We start from the raw sequence: 27,291 nt of genomic DNA, 5'->3' as shown, positions 1-27,291 counted from the left end.
GCATTAGTTAACCCAAAAGGCATGACTAACCACTCATATAATCCAAACTTAGTTTTAAATGTTGTTTTCCATTCATCACCCAATTTCATATGAATTTGATGGTATCCACTACGCAAATCAACTTTGGAGAATATTGTAGAGCCACTCAATTCATCAAGCATATCATCTAGCCTAGGAATAGGATGACGATAACGAATAGTAATATTATTAATGCCTCTACAATCAACGCACATACGGGACGTACCATCCTTTTTCGGTACTAAAATGATAGGAACAGCACAAGGACTAAGGGATTCGCGTATATAACCTTTGTCGAGCAGTTCTTGTACTTGACGCATAATCTCCTTCGTCTCCTCTGGATTGGTACGGTATGGTGCACGGTTGGGTAGCGAAGCACCGGGAATTAAGTCAATTTGATGCTCAATCCCTCGAATAGGTGGTAATCCCGGTGGCACGTCTTGTGGAAAGACGTCAGCGAACTCCTGCAAAATGTTAGTGACAGCAGGGGGCAAAGAGGAAGGCACGTCCTCGAATGAAAATAATGCCTCTTTGCACACAAAAGCATAGCAAACAGATTTGCTAAAATCTAGCTTATCAATATCAGATTTGGTGGCAAGTAAACATGCACTTTTCAATTTAATTTCAGAAACAACAGTAGATGGTTTATTATTAGGCTTCATTTGGTGCTCAAATTCTTTTGCCACAATCTGATTTTCACTCTTATTTGTCTCCTGTTTTGCTTTATTAGCTCTATTAATATCATCTTTCAAAATGAAATCAGGAGTCATAGGAAGCAAAGTAATATTTTTATCGTTATGAACAAGAGTATACTGATTGTTTCTACCATGGTGTACAGAATTTTTATCAAATTGCCATGGTCTACCAAGTAATAAGGAACATGCTTGCATAGGTACCACATCACAATCAACATAATCAACATATGTAGAGATACTAAAATGCACACGAACAGTACGTGTTACCTTAACCTTGCCGCTGTTGTTGAACCATTGGATGTAGTAAGGATGTGGATGTGGTCTTGTGGTGAGAGATAGCTTCTCCACCATCTCCATGCTAGCCAAGTTATTGCAGCTCCCTCCATCTATGATCACGCGAACAGAACGTTCCTTCACAACTCCCTTTGTATGGAACAAATTATGCCTCTGATTTTGCTCAGCTTGTGTAACCTGCACACTCAAAACACGTTGAGCAACTAAACATTCATACCTGTCAGCATCTTCAGGAGCCATGTATTGCGTCTCATGATCAGAATCGTCTCCACCGTGTTCTTCACGTGTAATAAGAGCCAAAGTCTCCTCATCATAGTCACTAGCAGACTCATACCCACCATCCTCAGTAACAATCATCACACGCTTAGATGGGCATTCTCTCGCATAATGACCTCCACCCTTGCAACATCGACAAATAATATCATGTGTTTGCCCTGTTGATGCCATGGATGAAGAAGAGCTCTTTGCAGGCCCAGAAGGTGTGCTCTTGGCAGATAGTGGTGATTGTGCCTGCTTTATTGTATCACGGTTGGAGGTGGCAGCCAACGGAGGTGCCGGTGTAGCAGAACGTGTGGAAGTAGATGATGCACATGGTGTCCATGATGAAGGTCGACCTGCAGAAAAGTTAGTCCGCGCCAATGCCTGTCGATCCTGCACTTCACGTTCAGCTTTACAAGCAAGATGGAATAAACGAGTGATATTAGTATACTCCTTATACTCTAGAATCGTCTGAATCTCTCTATTTAATCCACCCATAAAACGTGCAAGCATAGCTTCATTCTCCTCAACAATACCACATCTAATCATGCCAGTTTGTAATTCCTGATAATATTCTTCTACAGAATTTTTTCCCTGTCTTAAGCGCTGCAATTTTTGAAGTAATTCACGTTGATAATATGGTGGAACCCAACGAATATGCATAGCAGTTTTCAAAGCAGCCCAAGTAGCCGGAATAGAATATAATCTACAATGCTCAGACCACCAAACACATGCAAAACTAGTGAATGCACAAACAGCAGCAGGAACACGTCTCTCCTCGGGATATTGTAAACATGTAAATCGTTGTTCAGTTTCTAACTCCCAAGTAAGATATATATCAGGAACATATCTACCCTCAAATGGTGGAATATTCAATTTTAGTTTAGGGAGATGGTCATGATCTCGTACCTGAGGGTGAGCCCTACCATTGCCATTATTTGCATGTGGACGACCTGGTGGTTGCTGTACTGGTGGTGGCACGTAGTTCTGATTTTGATCAACCTCATCCTCATAATCTCCCACATAATCATCCTCCTCCACATCAGCAGTAGGAGCCACAGAAGTATCAACAGCAGCACCAGCAGTTTGGCCCGACTGAAGAGGGACACGGCTCGCTCGGCGGAGGGCTGTTTCCCCACGTGGAGGTAGTCGATGTTGTTGCTGTTGTTGCAGAGGTGCGGCAGGAGCAGCCGGTGGTGGTGGTGGAAAACGCGAAAGCAATTCAGCAAACTTGTTATCGAGCTTTGTTTCAAACGTCTTCTCCATGCCATCTATCTTCTCCATGGCCTCTTCAAATCTGTTTATCACATCTTGCACCTGTCCACTCATCATTTGCTGAAACGTATCATGAAGCTCCTTGTTCGTCAAGTTCTCCCAGTCAGTCTCGTCGACTTGTGATCCTGGCATGGTTAGTAGAAATAGAAACACACAAGAATATGATCCTACAGACTACTAACAAGTGGTGGTAGTGGCGGGTGTCACAAATCCGTCAAGCAAATCTCAAATTCTTACCAGTTCTTACCCAGCAGCAGGCGGTGTTCGGCAACCGTTGTAGTCAAAACTCTCAAAAGCTTGGATAGAGCGATTGCCAGGGAGAGTCAAACGCACGACGTAGATGTATGTGGAGCTGGGAAGACTTATAGTATGGTAGCAAAAAGGGTCAGCAATAATCAATTCAGAGATGCAAAGTTGAATAAACGCTCAACGACGGTACTGTGCTGGTCCTAGGCTAGACCGTGCTAGAGACGCGAGCCTAGAACACTAACAAAATCACGGCGCTGCACGTAAATAAGGGAAAAGCACACTCTGGAACTCTTTTTTTTCGCTCTTTTTTTGCGCTCCTTTTTTTTGCGCTCCTCTTTTTTTTGCGAAAAATCACTATAATGGCGAGTGTCTCAAAACTCTTCCCTCGTCCAACTGATAGGATGGGCACGAAATTTTTTTTTCATTTTTTTCGGAAATCAGGGCAGCGACGACGAAAAAGTGCGACAAAAAATCACTATGATGGCACGTGGCTCAAAAGACTCAGAAAAGCCTAAAAATAGGATAGGGAAAAAAAATTGCCCGTGAAAATTTTGGCCTAAAAACTGCCCGGGGGTCTCCAGACTCTTTTTTTTCGAGACCTACGCAGGCAAGGAAACATGAATCGGAATTTAGATTGATCTCAAGAACAAACCTAATATGATTAGAACTCGGATTGGTGGTGGATATATGGTTGTGGTATATGGCAGCGGTGGTGGTATATGGTAGCGGTGGTGGTATATGGATACAGATTGGTGGTGGTATATGGATATGGATTCAGAGCAGTGGCGGATAAGCAAAAGTGGTAGATGGGCGATGATGATGGTGCGGCGGCGGCGTGACAACTTATGACCAGAACTCGAAACTCTAAAAGACTAGACTCTAAGACCAGCAACTTGACACGACGATGCAACCGCAAATTCAACAAAGCAAAAACCCTAAAAAGATTATGCAAAGGCTTAGATTGGTCCGGATATGATGAACTAACCCTAATTTTTTTCTGGCTTTTTCATGGACTGTAGGTATGAAGAACAGACTCGATCTAATCTATGAAAAACTGTAAAATCTCACCGAGCAACCTGGAAATCTGATACCACTTGATAGAGGCTAAGGTGTCCCGATGTTTCGATGAGATGGTGGCTATCGTTTTCTGTGGGAGTCGACCTTGACGATCCGACTACGAACGTGCGAGACGTCGCGCCTTAGCAATCGCTAAACCAACTTCCGAGGGTTATTGACCACGCCGGAGCACGATCAACCTGACCACGAGGGTCTGTTTCCTGCGAGCAAATGAAGAACAAGCAAGAAACTGAGATTGCAATCGGGATATTGCGAATATAAGAAGAAAGCTTTATTGATCAAGGTGGGGTTCTGTGACGTCTTGGTCTAGTCGTTGGACACAAACGAAGTACGCGAAGTTGCAGCTATGGCGAACTTTTAATCTAAACAAAACCCCAAAGTCTAAACGACGCCCTAAGGGCTGTATATATGGAGGAAGAGGGGGGAATTTCGTGGCCCTTGAGGGTGGGGTCCGAAACTAACCCTAACTCTTGTTTCCCCACACATACGGACTCTAAAAATAGCCTATACTTAAGTATTTCGAAATTACATGGGCCTGGCCCATTAATAAGGTGACGCAGCACCTAGAATAGCCTATGGACGAATATTATGAAGTGGCATCTTGTATATTTCGTCCAAGGCTTCATGCACTCCTTTTGGCGGCTTCAAAGTCCTGAAATCATCACTTGTAACTCCGTTCTTGATCCCCTTGCGCATGCCATCAACTCCATGCGTGTTCTTGCTCCAATGTTCATCCTTCTCCAAGCTAGGCCCTTCATTTGTAAGCAAAACAAATGTATCCAATTTAGGCAGCATCATAATATCATGAACATTAGAATCATTACCAAGAAACGAAAGTACCTGGTAATTTAATAGGCGAGCGCGAGCTCTAGTAATTGGTCCAGTATATGTAACAGTAGGGGCTATGGGTGTAACAATGGTATTGATGTCCTCATCAGAAACGATTCCCAAGCTCTTCGTGATGCTGAAATTGACGAAGGTAGAAATCAAGAAAAGCATCAAGTGTTGATGGTTGACAAGACCACTAGTCTCAAACAAAGGCCAAAGGGAAGAAGGGGAACTTCAAGAAGAACGGCAAGCAAGTTGCTGCTCAAGTGAAGAAGCCCAAGTCTAGACCTAAGCCTGAGACTAAGTGCTTCTACTACAAAAGGACTGGTCACTGGAAGCAGAACTGCCCCAAGTATTTGGCGGATAAGAAGAATGGCAAAGTGAACAAAGGTATATTTGATATACATGTTATTGATGTGTACTTTACTAGTGTTTATAGCAACCCCTCAGTATTTGATACTAGTTCAGTTGGTGAGATTAGTAACTCGAAACGGGAGTTGCAGAATGAACAGAGACTAGTTAAGGGTGAAGTGACGATGTGTGTTGGAAGTGGTTCCAAGATTGATATGATCATCATCGCACACTCCCTATACTTTCGGGATTAGTGTTGAACCTAAATATATGTTATTTGGTGTTTGCGTTAAGCATGAATATGATTTGATCATGTTTATTGCAATACGGTTATTCATTTAAAGTCAGAGAATAATTATTGTTCTGTTTACATGAATAAAACCTTCAATGGTCATACACCCAAGGTGAATGGTTTATTTAATCTCGATCGTAGTGATACACATATTCATAATATTGAAGCCAAAAGATGCAAAGTTAATAATGATAGTGCAACTTATTTGTGGCACTGCCATTTAGGTCATATTGGTGTGAAGCGCATGAAAAAAAAATCCCTGTTGATGGGATTTTGGAATCACTTGATTATGAATCAGTTGATGCTTGCAAACCATGCCTCATGGGCAAGATGACTAAGACTCCGTTCTCCGGAACAATGGAGCGAGCAACAGACTTGTTGGAAATAATACATACTGATGTATGCAGTCCGATGAGTGTTGAGGCTCGCGGCAGGTATCGTTATTTTCTGACCTTCACAGATGATTTGAGTAAGATATGGGTATATCTTCTTGATGAAACATAAATCTGAAACATTTGAAAAGTTCAAATAATTTAAGAGTGAAGTGGAAAATCATCGTAACAAAAAAATAAAGTTTCTACGATCTGATCGTGGAGGAGAATATTTGAGTTACGAGTTTGGTCTTCATTTGAAACAATACGGAATAGTTTCGCAACTCACGCCACCTGGAACACCACAGTGTAATGGTGTGTCCGAACATCGTAACCGTTCTTTATTAGATATGGTGCAATCTATGATGTCTCTTACCGATTTACCACTATCGTTTTGGGGTTATGCATTAGAGACAGCTGCATTCACGTTAAATAGGGTGCCATCTAAATCCATTGAGACGACGCCATATGAATTGTGGTTTGGCAAGAAACCAAAGTTGTCGTTTCTTAAAATTTGGGGTTGCGATGTTTTGTGAAAAAGTTTCATCCTGATAAGCTCAAACCCAAATCGAAGAAATGTGTCTTCATAGGATACCCAAAGGAGACAGTTGGGTACACCTTCTATCACAGATCCGAAGGCAAGATATTTGTTGCTAAGAATGGATCCTTTCTAGAGAAGGAGTTTCTCTCGAAAGAAGTGAGTGGGAGGAAAGTAGAACTTGATGAGGTAACTGCACCTGCTCCCTTATTGGAAAGTAGTTGATCACAGAAATCTGTTCCTGTGACTCCTACACCAATTAGTGAGGAAGCTAATGATGATGATCATGTAACTTCAGATCAAATTACTACAGAACCTCATAGGTCAACCAGAGTGAGATCCGCACCAGGGTGGTATGGTAGTCCTATTCTGGATGTCATGTTACTTGACCATGACTAACCTACGAACTATGAGGAAGCGATGATGAGCCCAGACTCCACGAAATGGCTTGAGGCTATGAAATCTGAGATGTGATCCATCTATGGGAACAAAGTATGGACTTTGATTGACTTGCCCACTGATCGGTGAGTCATTAAGAATAAATGGATCTTCAAGAGGAAGACGGACGCTGATAGTAGTGTTACTATCTACAAAGCTCGAATTGTCGCAAAATGTTTTCGACAAGTTCAAGGTGTTGACTACGATGAGATTTTCTCACTCATATCGATGCGTAAAAGTATGTCCGAATCATGTTAGCGGTTGCCGCATTTTATGAAATCGGGCAAATGGATGTCAAAACTGTATTCCTTCATGGATTTCTTAAAAGAAGAGTTGTATATGATGCAACCAGAAGGTTTTGTCGATCCTAAAGGTGCTAACAAAGTGAGCAAGCTCCAGCGATCCGTCTATGGACTGGTGCAAGCATCTCGGAGCTGGAATATATGCTTTGATAAAGTGATCAAAGCATATGGTTTTATACAGACTTGCGGTGAAGCCTGTATTTACAAGAAAGTGAGTGGGAGCACTACAACATTTCTGATAAGTATATGTGAATGACATATTGTTGATCGAAAATAATGTAGAATTTTCTAGAAAGCATAAAGGAGTGTTTGAAAAGAGTTTTTCAAAGAAAGACCTTGATGAAGCTGCTTACACATTGAGCATCAAGATCTATAGAGATAGATCAAGACACTTAATAAGTTTTTTCAATGAGTACATACCTTGACAAGATTTTGAAGTAGTTCAAAATGGAACAGTCAAAGAAGGAGTTCTTACCTATGTTGCAAGGTGTGAAGTTGAGTAAAGACTCAAAACCCGACCACGGCAGAAAATAGAAAGAGAATGAAAAGTCATTCCCCATGCCTCAGTCATAGGTTCTATAAACTATGCTATGTTGTTCACCAGTCCTATTGTATACCTTAGCATCTTTCTGGCAAGGGAGTACAATAGTGATATAGGAGTACATAACTTGACAGCGGTCAAAATTATCCTTAGAGGACTAAGGAAATGTTTCTCGATTATGGAGGTGATAAAAGAGTTCATCGTAAAGAGTTATGTCGATGCAAGCTTTTTACATCGATCTAGATGACTCTAAGTCTTGATCTGGATACATATTGAAAGTGGGAGCACTTAGCTTGAGTAGCTCCGTGCAGAGCATTGCAGATATAGAAATTTGCGAAATACATACGTATCTGAATGTTGAAGACCCGTAGGCTAAACTTCTCTCATAAGAAAAACATGATTACTCTTTGGGTGTTAATCACATAGCGATGTGAACTAGATTATTGACTCTAGTAAACCCTTTGGGTATTAGTCACATGGAGATGTGAACTAATCACATAAAGATGTGAACTAGATTTTTGACTCTAGTGCAAGTGGGAGACTGAAGGAAATATGCCCTAGAGGCAATAATAAAGTTATTATTTATTTCCTTATATCATGATAAATGTTTATTATTCATGCTAGAATTGTATTAACCGGAAACTTAGTACATGTGTGAATACATAGACAAATAGAGTGTCACTAGTATGCCTCTATCTTGACTAGCTCGTTGAATCAAAGATGGTTAAGTTTCCTAGCCATAGACATGAGTTGTCATTTGATTAACGGGGTCACATCATTAGAGAATGATGTGATTGACTTGACCCATTCCGTTAGCTTAGCACGATGATTGTTTAGTTTGTTGCTACTGCTTTCTTCATGACTTATACATGTTCCTCTAACTATGAGATTATGCAACTCTTGAATACCGGAGAAACACTTTATGTGCTACCAAACATCACAACATAACTGGGGTGATTCTAAAGGTGCTCTACAGGTGTCTCTGATGGTACTTGTTGAGTTGGCATAGATCAAGATTAGGATTTGTCACTCCGATTGTCGGAGAGGTATCCTGGGCCCTCTCGATAATGCACATCACTATAAGCCTTGCAAGCAATGTGACTAATGAGTTAGTTGCGGGATGATGCATTACGGAACAAGTAAAGAGACTTGCCGGTAACGAGATTGAACTAGGTATTGAGATACCGACGATCGAATCTCGGGCAAGTAACATACCAATGACAAAGGGAACAATGTATACCGTTATGCGGTTTGACCGATAAAGATCTCCGTAGAATATGTAGGAGCCAATATGGGCATCCAGGTTCCGCTATTGGTTATTGACCGGAGATGAGTCTCGGTCATGTCTACATAGTTCTCGAACCCGTAGGGTCCGCACGCTTAACGTTCGGTGACGATCGGTATTATGAGTTTATGTGTTTTGATGTTCCGAAGGTTGTTCGAAGTCCCGGATGAGATCAGGGATATGACGAGGAGTCTCGAAATGTTCGAGACATAAAGATCGATATATTGGAAGGCTATATTCGGGCATCGAAAAGGTTCTGAGTAGTTCGGGTATTTATCGGAGTACCGGAGAGTTACGGGAATTCGTCGGGGAGTATATGGGCCTTATTGGGCTTTAGGAGAAAGAGAGAGGGGAGGTTGCGCGCCCTCCCAAGGCCTATTCCAAATTGGACTAGGGGGAGGGGCGGCGCCCCCTCCTTCCTTCTCTTCTCTTTTCCCTTTCCTTCTCTCCTACTCCTACTACATGGAAGGGGGGAATCCTACTCCCGGTGGGAGTAGGACTCCCCAGGGCGCGCCATAGTAGAGGGTCGGCCCTCCCCCTCCTCCACTCCTTTATATACGGGGGAGGGGGCACCCCATGGACACACAAGTTGATCAGTTGATCTTTTAGCCGTGTGCGGTGCCCCCTCCATCATAATCCACCTCGGTCATATCGTAGCGATGCTTAGGCGAAGCCCTGCGCCGGTAGCATCATCATCACTGTCATCATACCGTCGTGCTGACGGAACTCTCCCTCGAAGCTCTACTGGATCGGAGTTCGTGGGACGTCATCGAGCTGAACATGTGCTGAACTTGAATGTGCCATACTTTCAGTACTTGGATCGGTCGGATCGTGAAGACGTACGACTACATCAACCGCGTTCTCATAACGCTTCCGCTTACGGTCTACGAGGGTACGTGGACAACACTCTCCCCTCTCGTTGCTATGCATCACCATGATCTTGCGTGTGTGTAGGAATTTTTTTGAAATTACTACGTTCCCCAACAAAGACATCAAACAAAGGAAAGGAAAAGTCACCACTCCCCATCGATGAGGTGTCAACCACCGAACATCCAGACGAAAAAGACTGCTTCCAGATTCCAAGGTTGCATCCGAATGACCGACTAGGAAAGACGTCGCTCCTAGCCGCGTGCTCGCAGCCGCCAAATGCCCAACCAGGAGATACATCGAACTCCCCTCAAGCCGCCTACTCCCAGCCGTTGAGATATCCTCTAGCTGCCTTTGCACACAACCGGCTATGATTTTATCCTCTTTGCATCCACGAGGTCTTTTCTGTGCCCACATAGCCAGCGCAACAGTGAAAGAATCTCGTGCCCTCTAGAGACGCATCACAATGAGAGCACATGACACGATTGAAGACACCTGAGCCAAGGCATGTCAACATTGACTGACCAGTGGGGAAAGAAGCAAAAGAAATTCCTAATTGTTCTGGGCTCTTAAAATCTTTGCCCTAAATCGACTCGTATCTCTCCACTACGCAACCACTTACCAATGGGCCCACCCATAAATAGATCACTCAACAAAGCACAATGTGTTGACCAAGCCAAAATCATGGACCAAATCTCGAATTGGAGAGCTCACTTGATTGAAGGAGGTTTCACCCTTAAGGAGCTTAGTGAGTTAAAGGATTTGTATGAAATTAGTCGATCATGAAATGTGACTTGCTAATTCGTATGAAACTGGTCGATCACAAAAGGCGACTTACTCCTTCTCCCACGCTCCCCTAACCCGCTTGACTTATCGAGATTTAAACATTCGTGTGTATATCCGAAAAGAAAAATATCTATCCTCTCTCGACTCGAAAATGCAAATAGGGCTCGAGCTCTCCATGGAGCTTGTTTTATTGAAAAATTCAAAAAAATCACATTTTAAAGTTCCACAAAAATCTACAAAATCATAGAAGTTCGTATGGATGTATATACTATATATGTGCATAAAGTTTGATGATGATATACATTAAGGTGAAATCTACACATAAAAGACAAATATGTGATTTTGACACGACAAACACTACACACAGTGTTCACTATAAAAAAGTTGCATGAATTTGTCTTTTTCTATGCACCTCGTATGTTAATGCATTTCACTGTGAATTTTTTTACACTTATAGATCATAGCATACATCCATACGAACATACATAATTTATTTAAGAATTTTTGAAGCATTAAAATATACTTTTGATTTCTTTTAAAAGAGCTTCATGGAGCCTGAGCTCCAAAATGCCTCACTCCGACCGACATTTTTTTGTTTTTACGGTGAGTCTGGACTTAGCTTATATCTCTGGTCAAAATACCAAACTTGAACTAAATAAAAAATAGACACGCATGTTTTATAGTATTTGTTCATTAATTTCAATATGTATGTAGTCCATATTAAAATATTCAAAACATCTTAATTTGTATAAACAGAGGGAGTATCTGTGATCAAAATTAAGTTATGTTTACACGGCAATTAACCACCGGAGCCAGCCGCATTTATTTTCTTCTTGTTATCATCCACATTTTGTGTGGACTGAATAAGCACCATCTTTATGTTCTTTACTCAAGCACAGAAGTCAATGGTTTGAGATTTGAGATAAATCTCATCCCAGTGCCAGTAAAAAAAACCATGAAGCGAAGAAAACAATCTATAAAGCACGCAGATGCAAAAGGGATAGTGCCTTGCAGCCACGACACTTCCCAGACCTGCTCTCCCCTTCTCCCCCTCCCCACTCTCTCCCCCAAATCAGAGAGCGGGGGAACCCATCCATCCGGAAAGTCGAGCGAGATGTGTGCCACGAGCAGCAGCTGCGCCGCCGGCCCGTCGTTGTCATCACTACCTGCTACATATCATCTGGAAAGTTATTAGACATGTAACATTATCACTATCTTCTATAGAGTTACAAATAAATATTTACCAAAATACATATTTTTCTTGTAGGTACCACTAGCTATAGGCAATGGTTTGCTCTACTTGTAGGTGAGATGTAGTATTTTGATTTATTTTTCTTACCCCACATATTTGTCACCTACATTTAGGTACATATTGTGTTGCACATTGTCCAACATTAATACACATCTATATGTCTTAAAAATATAAGACTATTTTATTGCTCAGTCTTGCACCTAATGGGAGAGAGGTCAAGAAGGAGGAAAAGGAGGCGAGGTGCATAAAGGGAAGGTTGACATGAAGAAGCTCCCAAAGCATGTTTGGGAGATGCAGGAGGCTCTTGCGAAGAGGTGGTAATCGGAGAAGTGGAGGAAGAACGTTTGAGAAAATATGAAGAGCAGTGTTTGATGAAAGAGGATGTGACGCCCCCGATTTGACCATACACTAATCATACACGCAAACGTGTACGATCAAGATCAGGGACTCACGGGAAGATATCACAACACAACTCTACAAATAAAATAAGTCATACAAGCATCATATTACAAGCCAGGGGCCTCGAGGGCTCGAATACAAGAGCTCGATCATAGACGAGTCAGCGGAAGCAACAATATCTGAGTACAGACATAAGTTAAACAAGTTTGCCTTAAGAAGGCTAGCACAAACTGGGATACAGATCGAAAGAGGCGCAGGCCTCCTGCCTGGGATCCTCCTAACTACTCCTGGTCGTCGTCAGCGGGCAGCACGTAGTAGTAGGCACCTCCGGTGTAGTAGGAGTCGTCGTCGACGGTGGCGTCTGGCTCCTGGACTCCAGCATCTGGTTGCGACAACCAGAAAGGAAGGAAAAGGGGGAGAAAGGGGGAGAAAGCAACCGTGAGTACTCATCCAAAGTACTCGCAAGCAAGGAGCTACACTACATATGCATGGGTATCAAATGGAGTAAGGATATCATATGTGGACTGAACTGCAGAATGCCGGAATAAGAGGGGGATAGCTAGTCCTATCGAAGACTACGCTTCTGGCAGCCTCCGTCTTGCAACATGTAGAAGAGAGTAGACTGAAGTCCTCCAAGTAGCATCGCATAGCATAAACCTACCCGGCGATCCCCTCCTCGTATCCCTGAGAGAGAGCGACCACCGGTTGTATCTGGCACTTGGAAGGGTGTGTTTTATTAAGTATCCGGTTCTAGTTGTCATAAGGTCAAGGTACAACTCCAAATCGTCCTGTTACCGAAGATCACGGCTATTCGAATAGATTAACTTCCCTGCAGGGGTGCACCACATACCCCAACACGCTCGATCCCATTTGGCCGGACACACTTTCCTGGGTCATGCCCGGCCTCGGAAGATCAACACGTCGCAGCCCCACCTAGACCAACAGAGAGGTCAGCACGCCGGTCTAAACCTAAGCGCCCAGGGGTCTGGGCCCATCGCCCTTAGCACACCTGCACGTTGCGTGGGCGGCCGGAAGCAGACCTAGCCTAGTGGCGTTCCAGTCCAATTCAGCGCGCGCCGCTCCGTCGCTGACGTCAAGAAGGCTTCGGCTGATACCACGACGCCGGGATACCCATAACTACTCCCGCGTAGATGGTTAGTGCGTATAGACCAAATGGCCAGACTCAGATCAAATACCCAGATCTCGTTAAGCGTGTTAAGTATCCGCGAACGCCGACCAGGGCCAGGCCCACCTCTCTCCTAGGTGGTCGGAACCTGCCCTGTCGCTCCGCCTCAAAGATCCACACAGAGGGCCGTTGGGACAAAGGTCCTTTCAGCCCCCAATCCGTGAATCACTCGCGGGTGCTCCACAAGCCGACCCGTCTTTAGTCACCACATGTATCATGTATAAAGCATATAGTATATACCCGTGATCAACTCCCGAGTGATCACGGCCCGATAGTATAGCATGGCAGACGGACAAGGATGTAGGGCCACTGATGAAAATACTAGCATCCTATACTAAGCAGTAGGATAGCAGGTAAAGGTAACAACAGTAGTAGCAAGGACAGGCTATGCAGCAGTATAGGATTAACGGAAAGCAGTAGCATGCTACACTACTCTAATGCAAGCAGTAAAGAGGAGAGTAGGCGATATCTGGTGATCAAGGGGGGGGCTTGCCTGGTTGCTCTGGCAAGAGAGAGGGGTCGTCAACTCCGTAGTCGTACGGGGTAGCAGCGGCGTCGGTCTCGGTGTCTAGAGAGAGAAGAGGGGGAAGAAACAATAAATATAATGCAAGCATATGCATAGTGATGCATGACAAGACAAGTTACGGCGTTAGAGGTGCCCTAACGCGGTAGTAGGTGATACCGGTGAAGGGGGATAACATCCGGGAAAGTATCCCCGGTGTTTCGCGTTTTCGGACTGGTGAACCGGAGGGGGAAAGTTGCGAGTTTGATAGGTTAGGGATGCGTGGCGGACGAACGGGCTGCGTATCCGAATTCGTCTCATCGTTCTGAGCAATTTTCATGTTGAAAATATTTTAATCCGAGTTACGGATTAAAAGATATGATTTTCTAAAGATTTTATTAATTTCTGGAATTTAATTAATTTTTTAAATTAATTCGAAAAACAGATTAATGACATCAGCATGATGTCATGCTGACATCAGCAGTCAACTCTGTTGACTTGGTCAACCTGACCAGTGGGTCCAGTGGGACCCACCTGTCATACACTGTTTATGTTAATTAGGGTTTAATTAACCTAACTAATTGATTAGATTAATTAACAGTAGTTAATTAGGTTAATTAATCATTGGGTTAATTAACCTTAATTAGTTAATTTAATCAGAATTAAATAAGTTAACTAATTAGTTAATTAATTAATTAATTACTCTTATCATTAATTATTTATTTATTTAGGTATTTTTTTAATTCCTTTGTTTGTTGTTTTTTTTTTTAATTTGTTCTGGAGGCGGGGCCCTCCATGTCAGTGGCCCAAAGGGCCACAGCGATTCGGGCGCGTGGGTTACGGGCGCAGGCACCCAGCCCGATTGGCAAATGCCCAGATGGGCAGGGGGCGCCGGCCACGGGCACGGCAAGCCCGGCCGCCTGGGACGACAGCGGCAGCGGCGAGGCCACGTCGGGGTGGCGCCGGGGCAGGGAACGAAGGCGCGGCGCGGCAAATGGCGGGACGGCGAGCGGCGGCGGACGCAACGGCGATCGGGGCGAGGGGAGCATCGCGAGCAAGGGGGCGGGCACGCTCAAGCCGCGGACGGCGCGGGCGACCGGTGGGCGAGCACGGCGCACGCGGAGCTTCAGCACGGGGCAGCGGCGAGTGTGCACATGCATAGGGCACGGCCGGGCGTGAGGAGCGGGTCGAGCAGGCGGGTGCGGCCTTGCGTGCGCAGTCGACGCCGGCAGCGCACAGGGGCGGGGCTTGGCGGCGCGGTGGCCGGAACGGGCAACGGGGACGGGGAGAGAGGGGGGGTGCTCACGGAAGGTGCAGGGAACGGGGCAACGGTCTCGAGCTCGAGGAGGAGGACGAGGAAGGGGGCGGCGTTCGGGTCGCCGGCGACGAGTGCGGCGGGGCGACGGGGTCGAGGGCGCGGCGCCGGAATGGCGGCCTCGGCTCGGGACGAGGAGGACGTGAGGAGGCGAGACGACGGCGTAGAGGAGGCAGGCCGGGGGGGAGGAGTCCGGCGGGGGGGGGAAGCTCCGGGCGTGGAATCCGGGCGGCGGCGGCGAACGCCCCCGATCCGATCTGGATCGGGGAGGGGGCAGGGGGGAGTGGAGCGAGTGGCGGGGGGAAGTGGGGCGACTGGGGCGACGGGGTGGGGTTAGGGTTTCGGGGGTGTAGGGTTATGGGGGGAGTGGGGGCCGGTCTGGGCCAGTGGGCTGGTCCAGTTGGGCCACGACCCGGGGGGGGTTTTTCCCTTTTTTTTTGTTGTTTCCTGTTTTCCTTTTCTTTATTTCCTCTTCTGTTTTAGATCAAGTTAAATTATTTAGGTATTTTATAAAAATGTGTTTGCTTCATTATAATTACCCTGGCATTTAACTGCACACTCCGAACATTTTAGTTTAACATTTTGAAACTTTTATAATTTAACTTTATTTTAATGTTTGAATTTGACTCGGTTTTGGCCTAACGGTAGATTATCAATAGTAACCGGGGTGACGTGGCATGATTATCGTTGGATTACTGTAGCTTGATTACCCGGGCGTTACAGAGGAGGAGGATAGGAAGGCAGAGGAAGCAACAAAGAGGAGGAAGGAGAGTGAAGAGGAGATGTTGCTAAAGAAGTTGCAGGGTAAGTGCCTTATAGTAGCATATTGATTTGTGAGAATTTTCAAATTTTCATACAAGAAGGGCCTTACCTGTAGGCTTTTCGTTGTAGTGTTTTCATGGATTGGATGACACTCTTCCTCTTGATTGGTTTGTTTTATGTAAGTTCATGATCATACACATGAAAAATATGACATGGGTACATGGAGTTTTGTGAGTAACATGAATTACATTGGCTTTTCATTTTTCCAACTTTTTTTGGAATAGATATTTAGTACAACCATTGTCGAATACTGAGCAACAAATCAGCTTCTAAAGCGTTCGTCCATTTTCCTTTCTTTGTATAACGGGTTCAGTCAGATAATGACATGCGTTTAGTATCTTGTTGTTCGGGAGGTTTCATCTATATGAAAATTATTGTTTTGTTGCCAATGAAGATTAGCATGTTTGTATGCATGCTCTATAGTAAGTTACCATATTCAGATTAGTTGTTGGACTAACAAGAGTATGAACTACTCAAATATAGTGATGGTTCCGTGAGTCTATTATAAATGCCATTTTGGTTTGATGTATTTTTATTGATTTATCTTTATGATAATAATTGAGAAATAGAGAAGCATTGGTGTATCATATATTACCATACTACATATTTTTATTATATTTAGTCATTTCCTTTTTAGTAGACATCTGCTATGTTGCTTAACAATATATTTTTGATCTGGACTTAATTTGGAGATGCAAATTGGGGACTGGCATGTCTGACCGAACTAATTTGACCACTGTAAGTTTTGATTTGGATATTTGTCTCTTCCTTGAGACTTATACAAATTACCTAGGAATACATTCATCTAGTTTGGCAAAAGAACTAAGGGGGCTTATAATATGGCTACAGAGAAAGCTAATAAGCGACCGCATAAATTTGCTAATCTTTCATCTTATTTGCATCTCCTTCATTTGTCCATGTCATGTAGTTTTTCCTCCACATGAACATTACTATTGGTAATAGAACATGTAAGATGAAAAACTATGTAAATATTAGACAACTACTACTTGTGTACCACAATATAAGACGATTTTGTGGGCTAAACTAGCCTTAAAACGTCTTTGATACGGAGGGAGTAATCTGATAACCATTTGTTGACAATTGAATTGTGTATTGCACATGCAAACTTACTAGTATTCTATAAATATCCCCTACATATCCAAATCAGACAGTTTAAATATCTATTTTGCCATCCAATGGCGGTTAATTTTTTCTCCGGACCAGTTCGGATGTACGAAATCCACAAATCGGTTTGCGGGCATCTGGACCTCCGCCACGTCAGATTCCAATGTGCCCGTCCCACTAAAATACCACATCGAGAGCCCTTTCTCCCTCACTGTATCTCTCTGTCTTTGCTTTGTATCCACACCCTCAGAGACCGATGCCGCCGTGGCGCGCCCGCCTTGGACTATGCCATCGTTCCACCCCGGATTCAAGCGTAGCCCAGATATCCTTGGCCCCCTATCGATGTCGTGCATGGCAGACACCACCCGCGGCAAGTGTTTGAACAATGCCATCGCATTGTTTTTGACATTCTTGTTGTTTACTTTGAAGCAAACATGATGACAACGTACTCGATGAAGAAGGATGAACCGTTCTGTGAGGCGCGATTGGCCATATGTATACACTACTCTACTAAGATAGTTCCACACATGTCCAGACGTGTCCATCTTTTTTTTTTCTAGATAGTGTCCGTGAACATTTGGTGTGTCGGTTTCGGTGATCCAAGTTGAACCCCCATGCTTCCCTAGCCCGCTTGACTTATCGAGATTTACACATTCACGTGTCAATTTGGAATACCATCTACCCCTCTCGACTACTCCCTCTGCGCAGCTTAAAAAACGATCTTATATCATGGAACTGCGCAGATTAAAAAAACGATCTTATATCATGGGACGGAGGGAGTAGAACACGCATTTAGCCACCGGAGGCTGGCATTTCTTTTCTTCTCGTCGCCACCCACAGTTTGTGTGGACTCAACAAGCACCATCTTTATGTTCTTGACTCAAAACCCCAGAGTCAATGGCTCAAGGTCGGGATAAAAACCCGGCGGGCCGGCAACCATCGCCCGCAAAAAATAAATGAATGAATTCCGAAGCGAAAGCAATCTATAAAGCGCGCAGATGTAAAAGGGACAGCGCCCCGCACCCACGGCACTCCCCTCCCCACTCTCTCCCCCAAATCGGAGAGCGGAGGAACCCATCCATCCATCCGTCCGTCCGAAAGGCAGAGCGAGATGGGCGCCGCGAGCAGCAGCTGCGCCGCCGGCCCGTCGTCGTCCTCGCCGTCGCCGCGGCGCCGGCCGCGGATCGGCCTCGCCGGGTGCTTCGGGGCCGGATCCTCCGCGCGCGACGGCGGGGGCCTCGCCGCGGCCGCCGCCGCGGCCGCCTCCTCCTCGCGCGCCCTCCAGGTAGTCAGTCGCTCCTAGCCTCCTAGCACAGGGCTGGTCTCGGGTCTCGGGTCTCGGCGTTGGGGCTGGCTTGCGGTAGGGAGGGATTCGTCGGTGGTTACTGTTCATTGGGTCGTGGGATTGGGGATGGTGGTTCTGGCGGCGTAGCTTTGGTTGGGAGGAGCCATGGACTTGCTTCTGGAGCTTTTTATCGCCATTTCCTTTGTACCGCTGCTTGCTCAATCATGATAGGTAGTAGTATGGGCTATGGACGGGCAGTTGACTAGCTGAATGAACATTTATGTTCCTTCCTTACACATCCGTGCCATGCAGGCATGATTAGCTGCCTATGGATTAGCTAGCCTACATCTATACTGCAACCCTCATAATGGACATGAATGGAGAGCTCACAGAATCTGCCATTCCACACTAGAACTATTGGGGGGTCTCTTGAGTGATAAGCTGAACTAAACCTGTGAACTGCAGCATTTCTGTATGTTACTGAAGTGCCAGTGGGGTTTCATGCTTTCAGTGGATAAGGTTGCTTTCTTTTCCTTCTGTTTTGTTATCTCTGTTGTTGACTGATGTCAGGAAGGTATGTTGTGCAGGCAGCAACTCGGCAAGCAGAGCGAGCAGCGGCTGGGCTAGATTTCCAGCCTTCTCTGTCTGCTAAGGATCTTCGCCACACCAGCGAGCCAGACCCAAGAGTGCATCCGTCTTCAAGCACCATAAGTCACCGTCTCAGGTTCAACCACTTGGACTGTCATGAGAACAAGGAGCATGCCCTACGAATTAAAGATGCTGAAACGAGTGGTCTCGGGAGTTCATCAGGAAAGGATGCCATGATTAGGGGAAATCAAAGTAATGAAGCTGGCAATGGTGAGAGAACATCTGGAGAAGGGGTTAGTCCTATGGCACAAGAGCTTGTAGAACCTGCACCTGACAATGTCCATATTGATGCGGTTTTCATTACAGAAGTTAGTGGCTCCATGTCCCAGTCTGATTTCCACTCCTCGCTGATGGCATCTGAAAGGATCGTGCCTGGCTTGGAAGACGGCGAGGCAGCTCTCCGCAGGACTTCATCCAGAGATGTTTTGTCAAGTGAAAGATCAGATGTTTCTCAATCCAGCTTAACATCTGTGTTGCCTGCTACTTCAAGTGCATCATCCATCATTGGAGAATCAATTCCAGATGCAACTGCTAGCAGAGAAGATGTTCCAACCATATTCAGCGTGTCACATGGTCAGATTGGTGGAAGTACAGTGCATGAAGACATGGTTAGCATTTTCTCAAATGATGGCCCAGAACACTCTAGAGATTCGAGTAATGGTGAAACAAGAAGAAATCATAGAAGGGTCCTATGGGATTCATTTTCAAGACGTGGTTCTAGAGGTTATCTAGATTCAGACACTGATGATCTGGGATTTTACAGTAGATGGCTAGACCTTGGTGATGATCTTTTTGGAGATGAGGTTGAGGAGGCACGATACTTTCATCGTAGACGCCATGGTTCAATCAGAGTAAACCAGTATTCAAGATCTCGGGTAATTGCTCTGGCCTATGGCAGCTATGCCTACTCTTTCATATGTTGCGATTCCATATTTAGGAAATGTTATTGGTGTCACTATGTTCAGATTAAGTTATTAATTGTTGATGTAGGTTTGCACTATTTTCTGAAAAAAAAACCCTGTACTTTAATCATCATATGTGTTCTCGCTATTTTCTTTCAGCATATTCAGAATTCCGTGAAGTGAACCTACACTATATGCTGCATATGCTGTTTCATTTCTGCACCACTTCTATGCCCGATGTGTTCTCAGTTCTGGTTCTTACACTTGGTAGCATTGTTTTCTATGGTCTTAATCATTTGCTGCTTGATCTCATGCACATGTGTCCTTAAGTTGGTGCTATTGTTTTGTTACAGATTAGGGAGCACCGTCGTGCTATTTTTGATAGTGGGAACGGACAAAGTACTGCTGCTTGTCCTTTGGGGATTCACCAAATTGGCAGATGCACCTGTGATGCATTCTTGGTTGCTGAAGAATCTAGTGCTCGTGCAAGTATATCAAGAATTGTCATGTTAACGGAGGCATTATTCGAGGTTTGCTCTTTCCCTTCATTTTTTAAATGTTTTTATTTCAGTGTTGAGAACTATTTAGCACTCAGTCTGTTGAGTTTGTGTTGCTCAAGTCTGATTCATTGGATTATCAACATCATTCTACTTGTGTTTAGAAGAACTAAGAGACACAACTGCATATATGTTATGCAGAGTTTTGACACAACTTCTCCCCTGCTTACTTCTGAGTTTTGACAAATGTATGTGATTGCCATATGCAGCTGTTACTCCAGTTACAGACTTCAACACAGCAACATGATAATTTCACGCAGATTCATATCGGAATTTGAAATCGCTACATTAGACAGGAACTTCAACTATTTCCTCTTTTGCATAAAGGTCGTGTTAACCTGTTTGAATTAGTAAATCACCTGACAACAACAAAATAGAATTGGCCCGAGTAAGTTGCAGAACGAAGTCAGTATTGCAGGGATTGTTTTGTGGCTATGTCTGTATGATGGTTGATTAATTTATGAGGCCAAAGCACCACAAGAAAATTAGAAATAGGAACTTTGATAGTTCAGTCTATAGGGGGATGTAAATTGTAATTAACATTAATTTGCACCCATTGACTAAACTAGGAGTGGAATGTTTAAAGGATGATTCTGTCAACTTAACTGCTCCTTTGTTGTTTTTGTATAAGATTTCTTCTCTAGTTACTTAATATGCTTACGTGCACAATTTTTTCCAGGTATTGGATGAGATTCACCGGCAACCCTCATCACTTTCACTTTCCATGGCCTCTGCTCAAGCGCCAGAGGCTGTGGTTAATTCATTACCATGTAAGAGCTACAAAAAGCTTGAGACAGCCCAATGCAGTGCTGATATGGAACAGTGAGCTTCTTGTCATTTTAATCTGTCTAATTTTCCTAAGGGAGCAGTTTTACTAATTCTGATGTTGGTATGTTTCTGATAATTGCTTCAAATAAACTTCCCAACAATTTTATCTTACACCTATTATAATCCAGCCAGAAACCATATTGTGAGACACTGAATAATAATCTATACAATTTTAATTGCTAACTAGGCATTGTTGACATCTTAGAGAACTTACGAAGGAAGCATGTTCTGGTTAATACTTTGTCTTCCATGACATAATATCTATCACAATGAGCTAGGTGTTAAAATCACCATGTCAAGTTGAATTTACTAGACACAGTTTGCACTTTGCGGACTTTGCATGTTTTGCTGTTAGCGCCTGGATAAAGGGGATAACAGTGTTGTGATAACTGATGAGTAGAAGTTTGTGTGCAGCATCTAGAGAGACCTGAATCGTGTGGATGATCGCTGTTTGACACCCTTCTTCTTTTGGTCTTTGCAAATCTGTTATGTCTAGTAGACTAGTACCCACGAGTTGAGAATGATTGTATTGTACATGTCAGATATTGAATTTATTGTGCACTTGAAGCTCGATTTTGTGAGGCCTGGATTCTCTAGCTAAAAATATGGACATCTCTCCATAAAGCTATCATAAGTCCCATGTCAGATATCTTGAAATATAGTTTGGAATTGCAAGTTAACACTTGGATTTCTTCTTTTTCCTGGTTTGAGTCTTTTCATTCGGAGTGGTCCTGGGAGATGCTGAAATGTTAACATTGTGCTTGTCACCTTCTTCAGGTGCCATATCTGCTTAACTGAATATGAGGATGGAGATCAGATAAGAAGTCTCCCATGCAAACATGAGTTTCACCTGCAGTGTGTCGACAAGTGGCTCAAAGAAATACACAGGTAAGGAATAAAAAGCTCCTCCTGTTGCAAAAAGGCAATTTTAGATCGCCGATAACGCGGGCCTGTTTCGCTAGCTATCTCCTGCTAAGGTTTTGTCGATGCAATGCTGCAGGGTGTGCCCGTTGTGTCGTGGGGACGTCTGTGAAGGTGTTGTTGCCTCATGAAGACCTTGGCACCAGCTCACCCCCTCAAGGCGCCTCTTGAAGACGGTAGCGCCGCCACATCTCTTGCAGCCATGGACGAAGCTGTTTGGTTGGTCTGGAGAGGGCTGATTCCCCATTGCTGAAACATGCGATTTCATGCATTGATTCGACATGTCAAGTTCCCAGAATATAACAAAGATCTGTACATATCTTTTGTAGCCTTATCCCATGTATGACATCATGTACATATGTGCGAAAATTTGATCCGATTCCACCATATTTGAGATCTATATGTATCCCCCATGTGACAATGATGAACCCAAGTCAACCTCCATCAGGAGGAAGCATATTTCCAATGTAGTATGAATTGTGCCTTCCTGAAACTCAAAATGCTAATGTTAGTCTGAATCTGCATCTACATTGTCCTGACACTCATGTAGAGTGCCAATGTCAAAACTTGAATCTGTAGAATTTGAAGCTTGAATTAGAATTGGCAGGGGCCGCGCGAACGCGTACCCCCTCTATCACAAATTATGACGCCCACTCTCCCAACAAGGGGAGATGGCAGATCAACACGCTTGCCAAGTGCAATGCAGGCCATTGATCTAGGCCACGACCCTTCTTGATCGGCCGTCGACCCCGTCCAGGTAAGTAAGTTCCAACGTTGCCCGTGGGCTGCATATGTAGCCGCCCCTCCAGCCCCAAGGCAACTCGGCTGCCGATGTGGTACTAAACCGTGCGCTGGTGTGTTTTGTGCAGGAGGGCGCTGTGCGGACGGATGCCCAGCCCGGATTCCGCACGAGGCCACACGGCTGGTCCTGGTCGTGTCTCTGTAGCGCCAGAGAAGAATAAGAGCATCTCCAGCTCTTCGGCCTTCAAGAGGTGCTAAAAATCGTTCCCTGAGGACACACCGACGCAAAACCGCGTGCTCGGGGCGTGATGCTCCCCAGTGGCAGCGCTCATGTTTTTTTCAAAAAATTTAAATTCGGCACAAACACAACGCAAATTCAAGCAAAGTTCGGCTAGTTCATACATATTTAAAAATATTTTACAAAAAATAAAAAAACTACTAGGCCCGCCGTCTCGCTCATCGCTGCCCGCCGTCCTTGCTCTACATGCCGAGGAGGCGGTAGAACTGCGTGTAGTCGCCGTCGTCGTCGTCGTCACCTCCTCCGCGGCCGCCGTCCCTGCTGCACCCCTCCCCTGGTTGGCGCGGCGGGTTGGACGATCCGGGGGCGTCCTCGTCGTCGGAGCTGTCGCGGATGACGACGCCGTGTTCGTCCTCGCGCCCACGCTTGCGGGCGGCGATCTTCTTCAGGGCCCGGCATTGCCGGACCGTCTCCTCGCGGAGGTAGTTGTCCCGCGCCCACCGTAGGGCGTCCTCGTCGGAGATGCCGCGCCGGGCTATCTCCTCGTACTCCACGGGGAGACCGGGCTCCGGCTTTGGCCTGACGAGGACGAGGCGGCCAGAGGGGGGTGGAGTCGGCGATGCGGACGCGGGAGCTACGGGTGCGGCGGCTAACCGGCGTGTCCTGGGGCTCCGGCTTGACGGGGCGGAGGCAGGGAGAGCCGCCGGACGAAGAGGAGGACGCCCCCGGGTCCATGCGCCTCTAGGAGCTCCCACGCCGGCGGGAGAGGGACGGGGGAGCGGGGTACTCCAGCCGCGGCGTGTTGCCGCCCGCGATGTACTCGAGGACGGCCTCCAGCGTGCGGCCTGGCACGCCCCACCATCGGCGGCGCCTGTCGACGTTGAGCCTCCCGGAGGGCACGACGCCGTTGGTGGCCTCGAGCTGCTCGGCGTGGCGGCGGCGGAAGTAGGCCTCCCACAGAGGGCTGTCGGGGACGTACCGCGGCCCTTCCCTCGCCGCCTGCGGCAGCGAGGTACGGATACGCGTGATCTCCGCACGCCTCGCCGCCCCGGTGGGCGGTGGTGGCACCGGGACCCCGCCGGCGCTGATCCTCCACGCCCCGGGCACCTGCATGTCTGGCGGGACCGGGTACTCGGCCTCGTAGAGGAGCCGAGCTTCATCTTCATGAAGATGGCGGCGGCCGAAGCCGTTCGCCGCCGCGCCGTCGCCTGGGAAGCGCTCGGCCATGGGTGATGAACTGGAGACGGCGAGAGAGAGGAGAGGAAGGAACGGCAACGGCGAGAGAGTGCGTGTCTCCTCCTCCGGCGTGCTGGGGCGCGTCTTATATAGGCCGAGGCGCCATCCGTACGCGTGCCGCCGTGTGTACGCGTGACGGGCGAGGGAGGGCGAGGGACGCGCGTTATCCGGTCTTCACTGCGCCGCCCGTGAGGCATCAATGACGCAGGCTGACCGGCGCGGCAGCGCGCGGCAGTTTTGGCATTGATTCGTTACGGGAAACGAGGCGATGAGGACGACGAAGCGGCGAGAAGAAAGACGAATCGCTGGCGAGGAGGGCCCGCGGCTCTTTCGCGCCAAAACAATTCGCCCGGCGCCCCCGAGCACCCCCAGCGCGCCGGGTTCGTGTTGTATCCACTGACGCTAATTTCTGCCCAAGCCGATGAAAAACGGGCCCGTGAGGACGCGATTGAGCCGATTTTTTGGTGCCGGCGGCCGAAAAATGGCTTGAGAAGCCTTGTTGAAGGCGCGGCTGAAGATGCTCTAAGACATAAAAATGGTGCTTCAACGTCTGACCCACACCTGCCGCAGATACGCTGTGTTTTCAATGCCTCGCATGGATGGTGGCCAGCTTCTTTCCGTCTGCTGTAGCGTCAGCTGCTGTGTTTGCAGTTTTGTTTCTCTCTAGTGCTATGGGAACTGTATCCGTATGGGTAAAGAGTTCAGGCCAAGATGTTGAGATTTCAGAACAATATGTACTATCATCCACAGATCCAACAATTTCTAGCAGAGTTCAAATCAGTTCCCAAATTTTTGTGGGAGACCTTTCAACATTTGCCAAGCTTCTTTGTGCAGTTTTCCCTCTACGGAAATGAAAATGCAGTGCTCCTGCTTGCCCGTGAAAAATATTTGCTAAGTTTTAGATACAACTCAATGAAGAAACACATGTGGGGATATTTATGGTTAATTTCTAGCAAAAATATACTTTTCAAACCTTTTTGGTAGCAGGCTAACACAATAGTGTTTATTTTTAAGCTATTGTCATGGACGAGACTTAGAAGATTACGGGTACCCCGTGTGGTTGGTATCCGCGACTTAAATTTAGCGGGACAGTGCACGCGATCTATGAAGGCCTCTCATCACACAGGGGTGGAACAACTTATGCGAAACAACTTTTACACACGTGTGGACCCAAAAGTGTGTGTTTACCAAGAGCGAGCCCAGTACATTGCAAACACACTTCATTTAATCACCAGTGACGCAACCCATTCGCAATTCCCCATGGTTTCATTTTCTTTTATTTGATTAGTACAACTTCTTACATTTAAGAACTTTGTCGTTGGCTATGAACTTATATATGTTGAATATTATCTTATTGATGTTCGTAGATCTAAGAACTGTGTCACTGGCTATGAACTTGTATTGGCTATGATCTATAGATGTTCTTAGATTGAGAACTTTGTCGTTGACTATGAACTCAATTATATATGTCTGTTGTGATCTTATAGATGTTCTCAGATTGTGAATTTTGTTATTGGCTACGAACTTATACATGTCACTTCAGATGTTGTTGAACACACGATCTTATTATATGTTGGCTTCAGATGTTGTTGAACACACGATCTTATTATATGTTGGCTTTAGATGTATGTATGAATATACCTTGCGGCCGTTTTGGCTCTAGGGTGCATGTGCTCTTAGATGAACAGTAAATTCAAAATAAAAAAGCAAATAAAATTTAAAAATTCAGATTTTCGTGTAGATGTTCTTATTAGTGTAACATGTATGCTTGACAATTTTCAAGGCAACAGGACAGCAGTGCTTCGCCAGTGTAAAATACAAAATTAAGTGTAACACTTGAATGTAACATCTCGCGCGGACTTGTTTTTTTTCTTTGTATAGGTCAAAAGTCTTAATCTTCCACCTATAAATCTGTAGGTAGCATTTGAGTGACAATGAACCCATCTACTTTGCATTCCCGAGTCCTCGCTTCGTTTGTTGCTTTTGCAGGAATCTCATGGAGGAGGCTTAATGGGACACTTCGGACGCGACAAGACGTTCGCCACGCTCTCGAAGAGCTACTTTTGGCCAAAGATGTTTCGGGACGTCAATCGCTTCACCAACCGATGTTCTACATGTCGCAAAGCTAAGTCCAAAGCTCAATCTCATGGTCTCTATATGCCTTTACTGATTCCATACCAACCTTGGGAATACATTAGCATGGACTTTGTACTTGGTTTGCCTAGGACACGCAATGGGAAAGATTCCATATTTGTCGTTGTGGACCGTTTCTCAAAAATGGCACACTTTATTCCTTGTAACAAGATAGACGATGCTTCACATGTGGTAAATCTCTTTTGTAGGGAAATATTGCGTCTACATGGTGTGCCAAAGAGTATCGTCTCGGACCGTGACGTCAAGTTCCTTAGCTACTTTTGGAAGACCCTATGCGCCAAGCTCGGAATCAAGCTACTCTTCTCCACGGCATAGCATCCTCAAACCGACAGCCAAACGGAGGTGACAAACCGCACACTCTCCGCTCTACTTCGAGTACTCATCAAGAAGAATATCAAGGAGTGGGAGGAGTGTCTACCCATCGCCGAGTTCGCCTACAACCGAGCAAGACACTCAACAACCGGCAAGTCCCCTTTCGAGGTCGTCTACGGATTCAACCCTTTGTCACCATTGGATATTCTACCTCTACCACTCCAAGAGCGAATCAATTTGGCCGCAAGTGCACGAGCGACCCATATCAAGAAGGTGCATGAAGATACAAGAAACACCATCGAGCGCCAAGTACAACGCCTTGCGACCAAGCTCAACGTCAACAAGCAACCTATGGTCTTCAACATTGGTGATCTCGTGTGGCTACACCTTCGCAAGGAGCGCT

The 27,291-nt window shown here is 45.6% G+C and overlaps 1 protein-coding gene and 1 non-coding gene across 3 annotated transcripts; one reads left to right on the top strand and one right to left on the bottom strand.

Moving 5' to 3' along the window:
- The first annotated feature begins 18,066 nt into the window (after window positions 1-18,066).
- LOC147966425 (uncharacterized) lies at window positions 18,067-22,680 on the top strand. 2 transcript variants are annotated; one of them, XR_015608913.1, is made up of 6 exons: window positions 18,067-18,351; window positions 18,939-19,874; window positions 20,255-20,431; window positions 21,138-21,228; window positions 22,064-22,174; window positions 22,287-22,680. XR_015608913.1 is itself a non-coding variant. In XM_087528893.1 (6 exons), exons 1-6 carry the CDS (start codon window positions 18,178-18,180, stop codon window positions 22,336-22,338), a joined length of 1,593 nt encoding a protein of 530 aa, XP_087385019.1. In that variant the 5' UTR covers window positions 18,069-18,177; the 3' UTR covers window positions 22,339-22,680. The 2 variants fall into 2 exon arrangements, 1 of the variants encoding a protein (XP_087385019.1); XM_087528893.1 differs by having other exon boundaries at window positions 18,069-18,351; window positions 21,138-21,280.
- A 131-nt stretch (window positions 22,681-22,811) lies between these two features.
- LOC147966424 (U1 spliceosomal RNA) lies at window positions 22,812-22,972 on the bottom strand. The gene has a single exon (XR_015609587.1). It is a non-coding gene; the product is annotated as a U1 spliceosomal RNA (small nuclear RNA).
- Window positions 22,973-27,291: the final 4,319 nt, after the last annotated feature.

The sequence above is a fragment of the Triticum urartu genome, chromosome 6A (genome assembly GCF_056163025.1).
Source record: "Triticum urartu cultivar PI428250 chromosome 6A, HENAU_Tu73, whole genome shotgun sequence".
In the NCBI taxonomy this organism is placed as follows: Eukaryota; Viridiplantae; Streptophyta; class Magnoliopsida; order Poales; family Poaceae; genus Triticum; species Triticum urartu.
The sequence above is the reverse complement of the archived record's forward strand: the minus strand, read 5'-3'. Positions and strand labels throughout refer to the sequence as shown.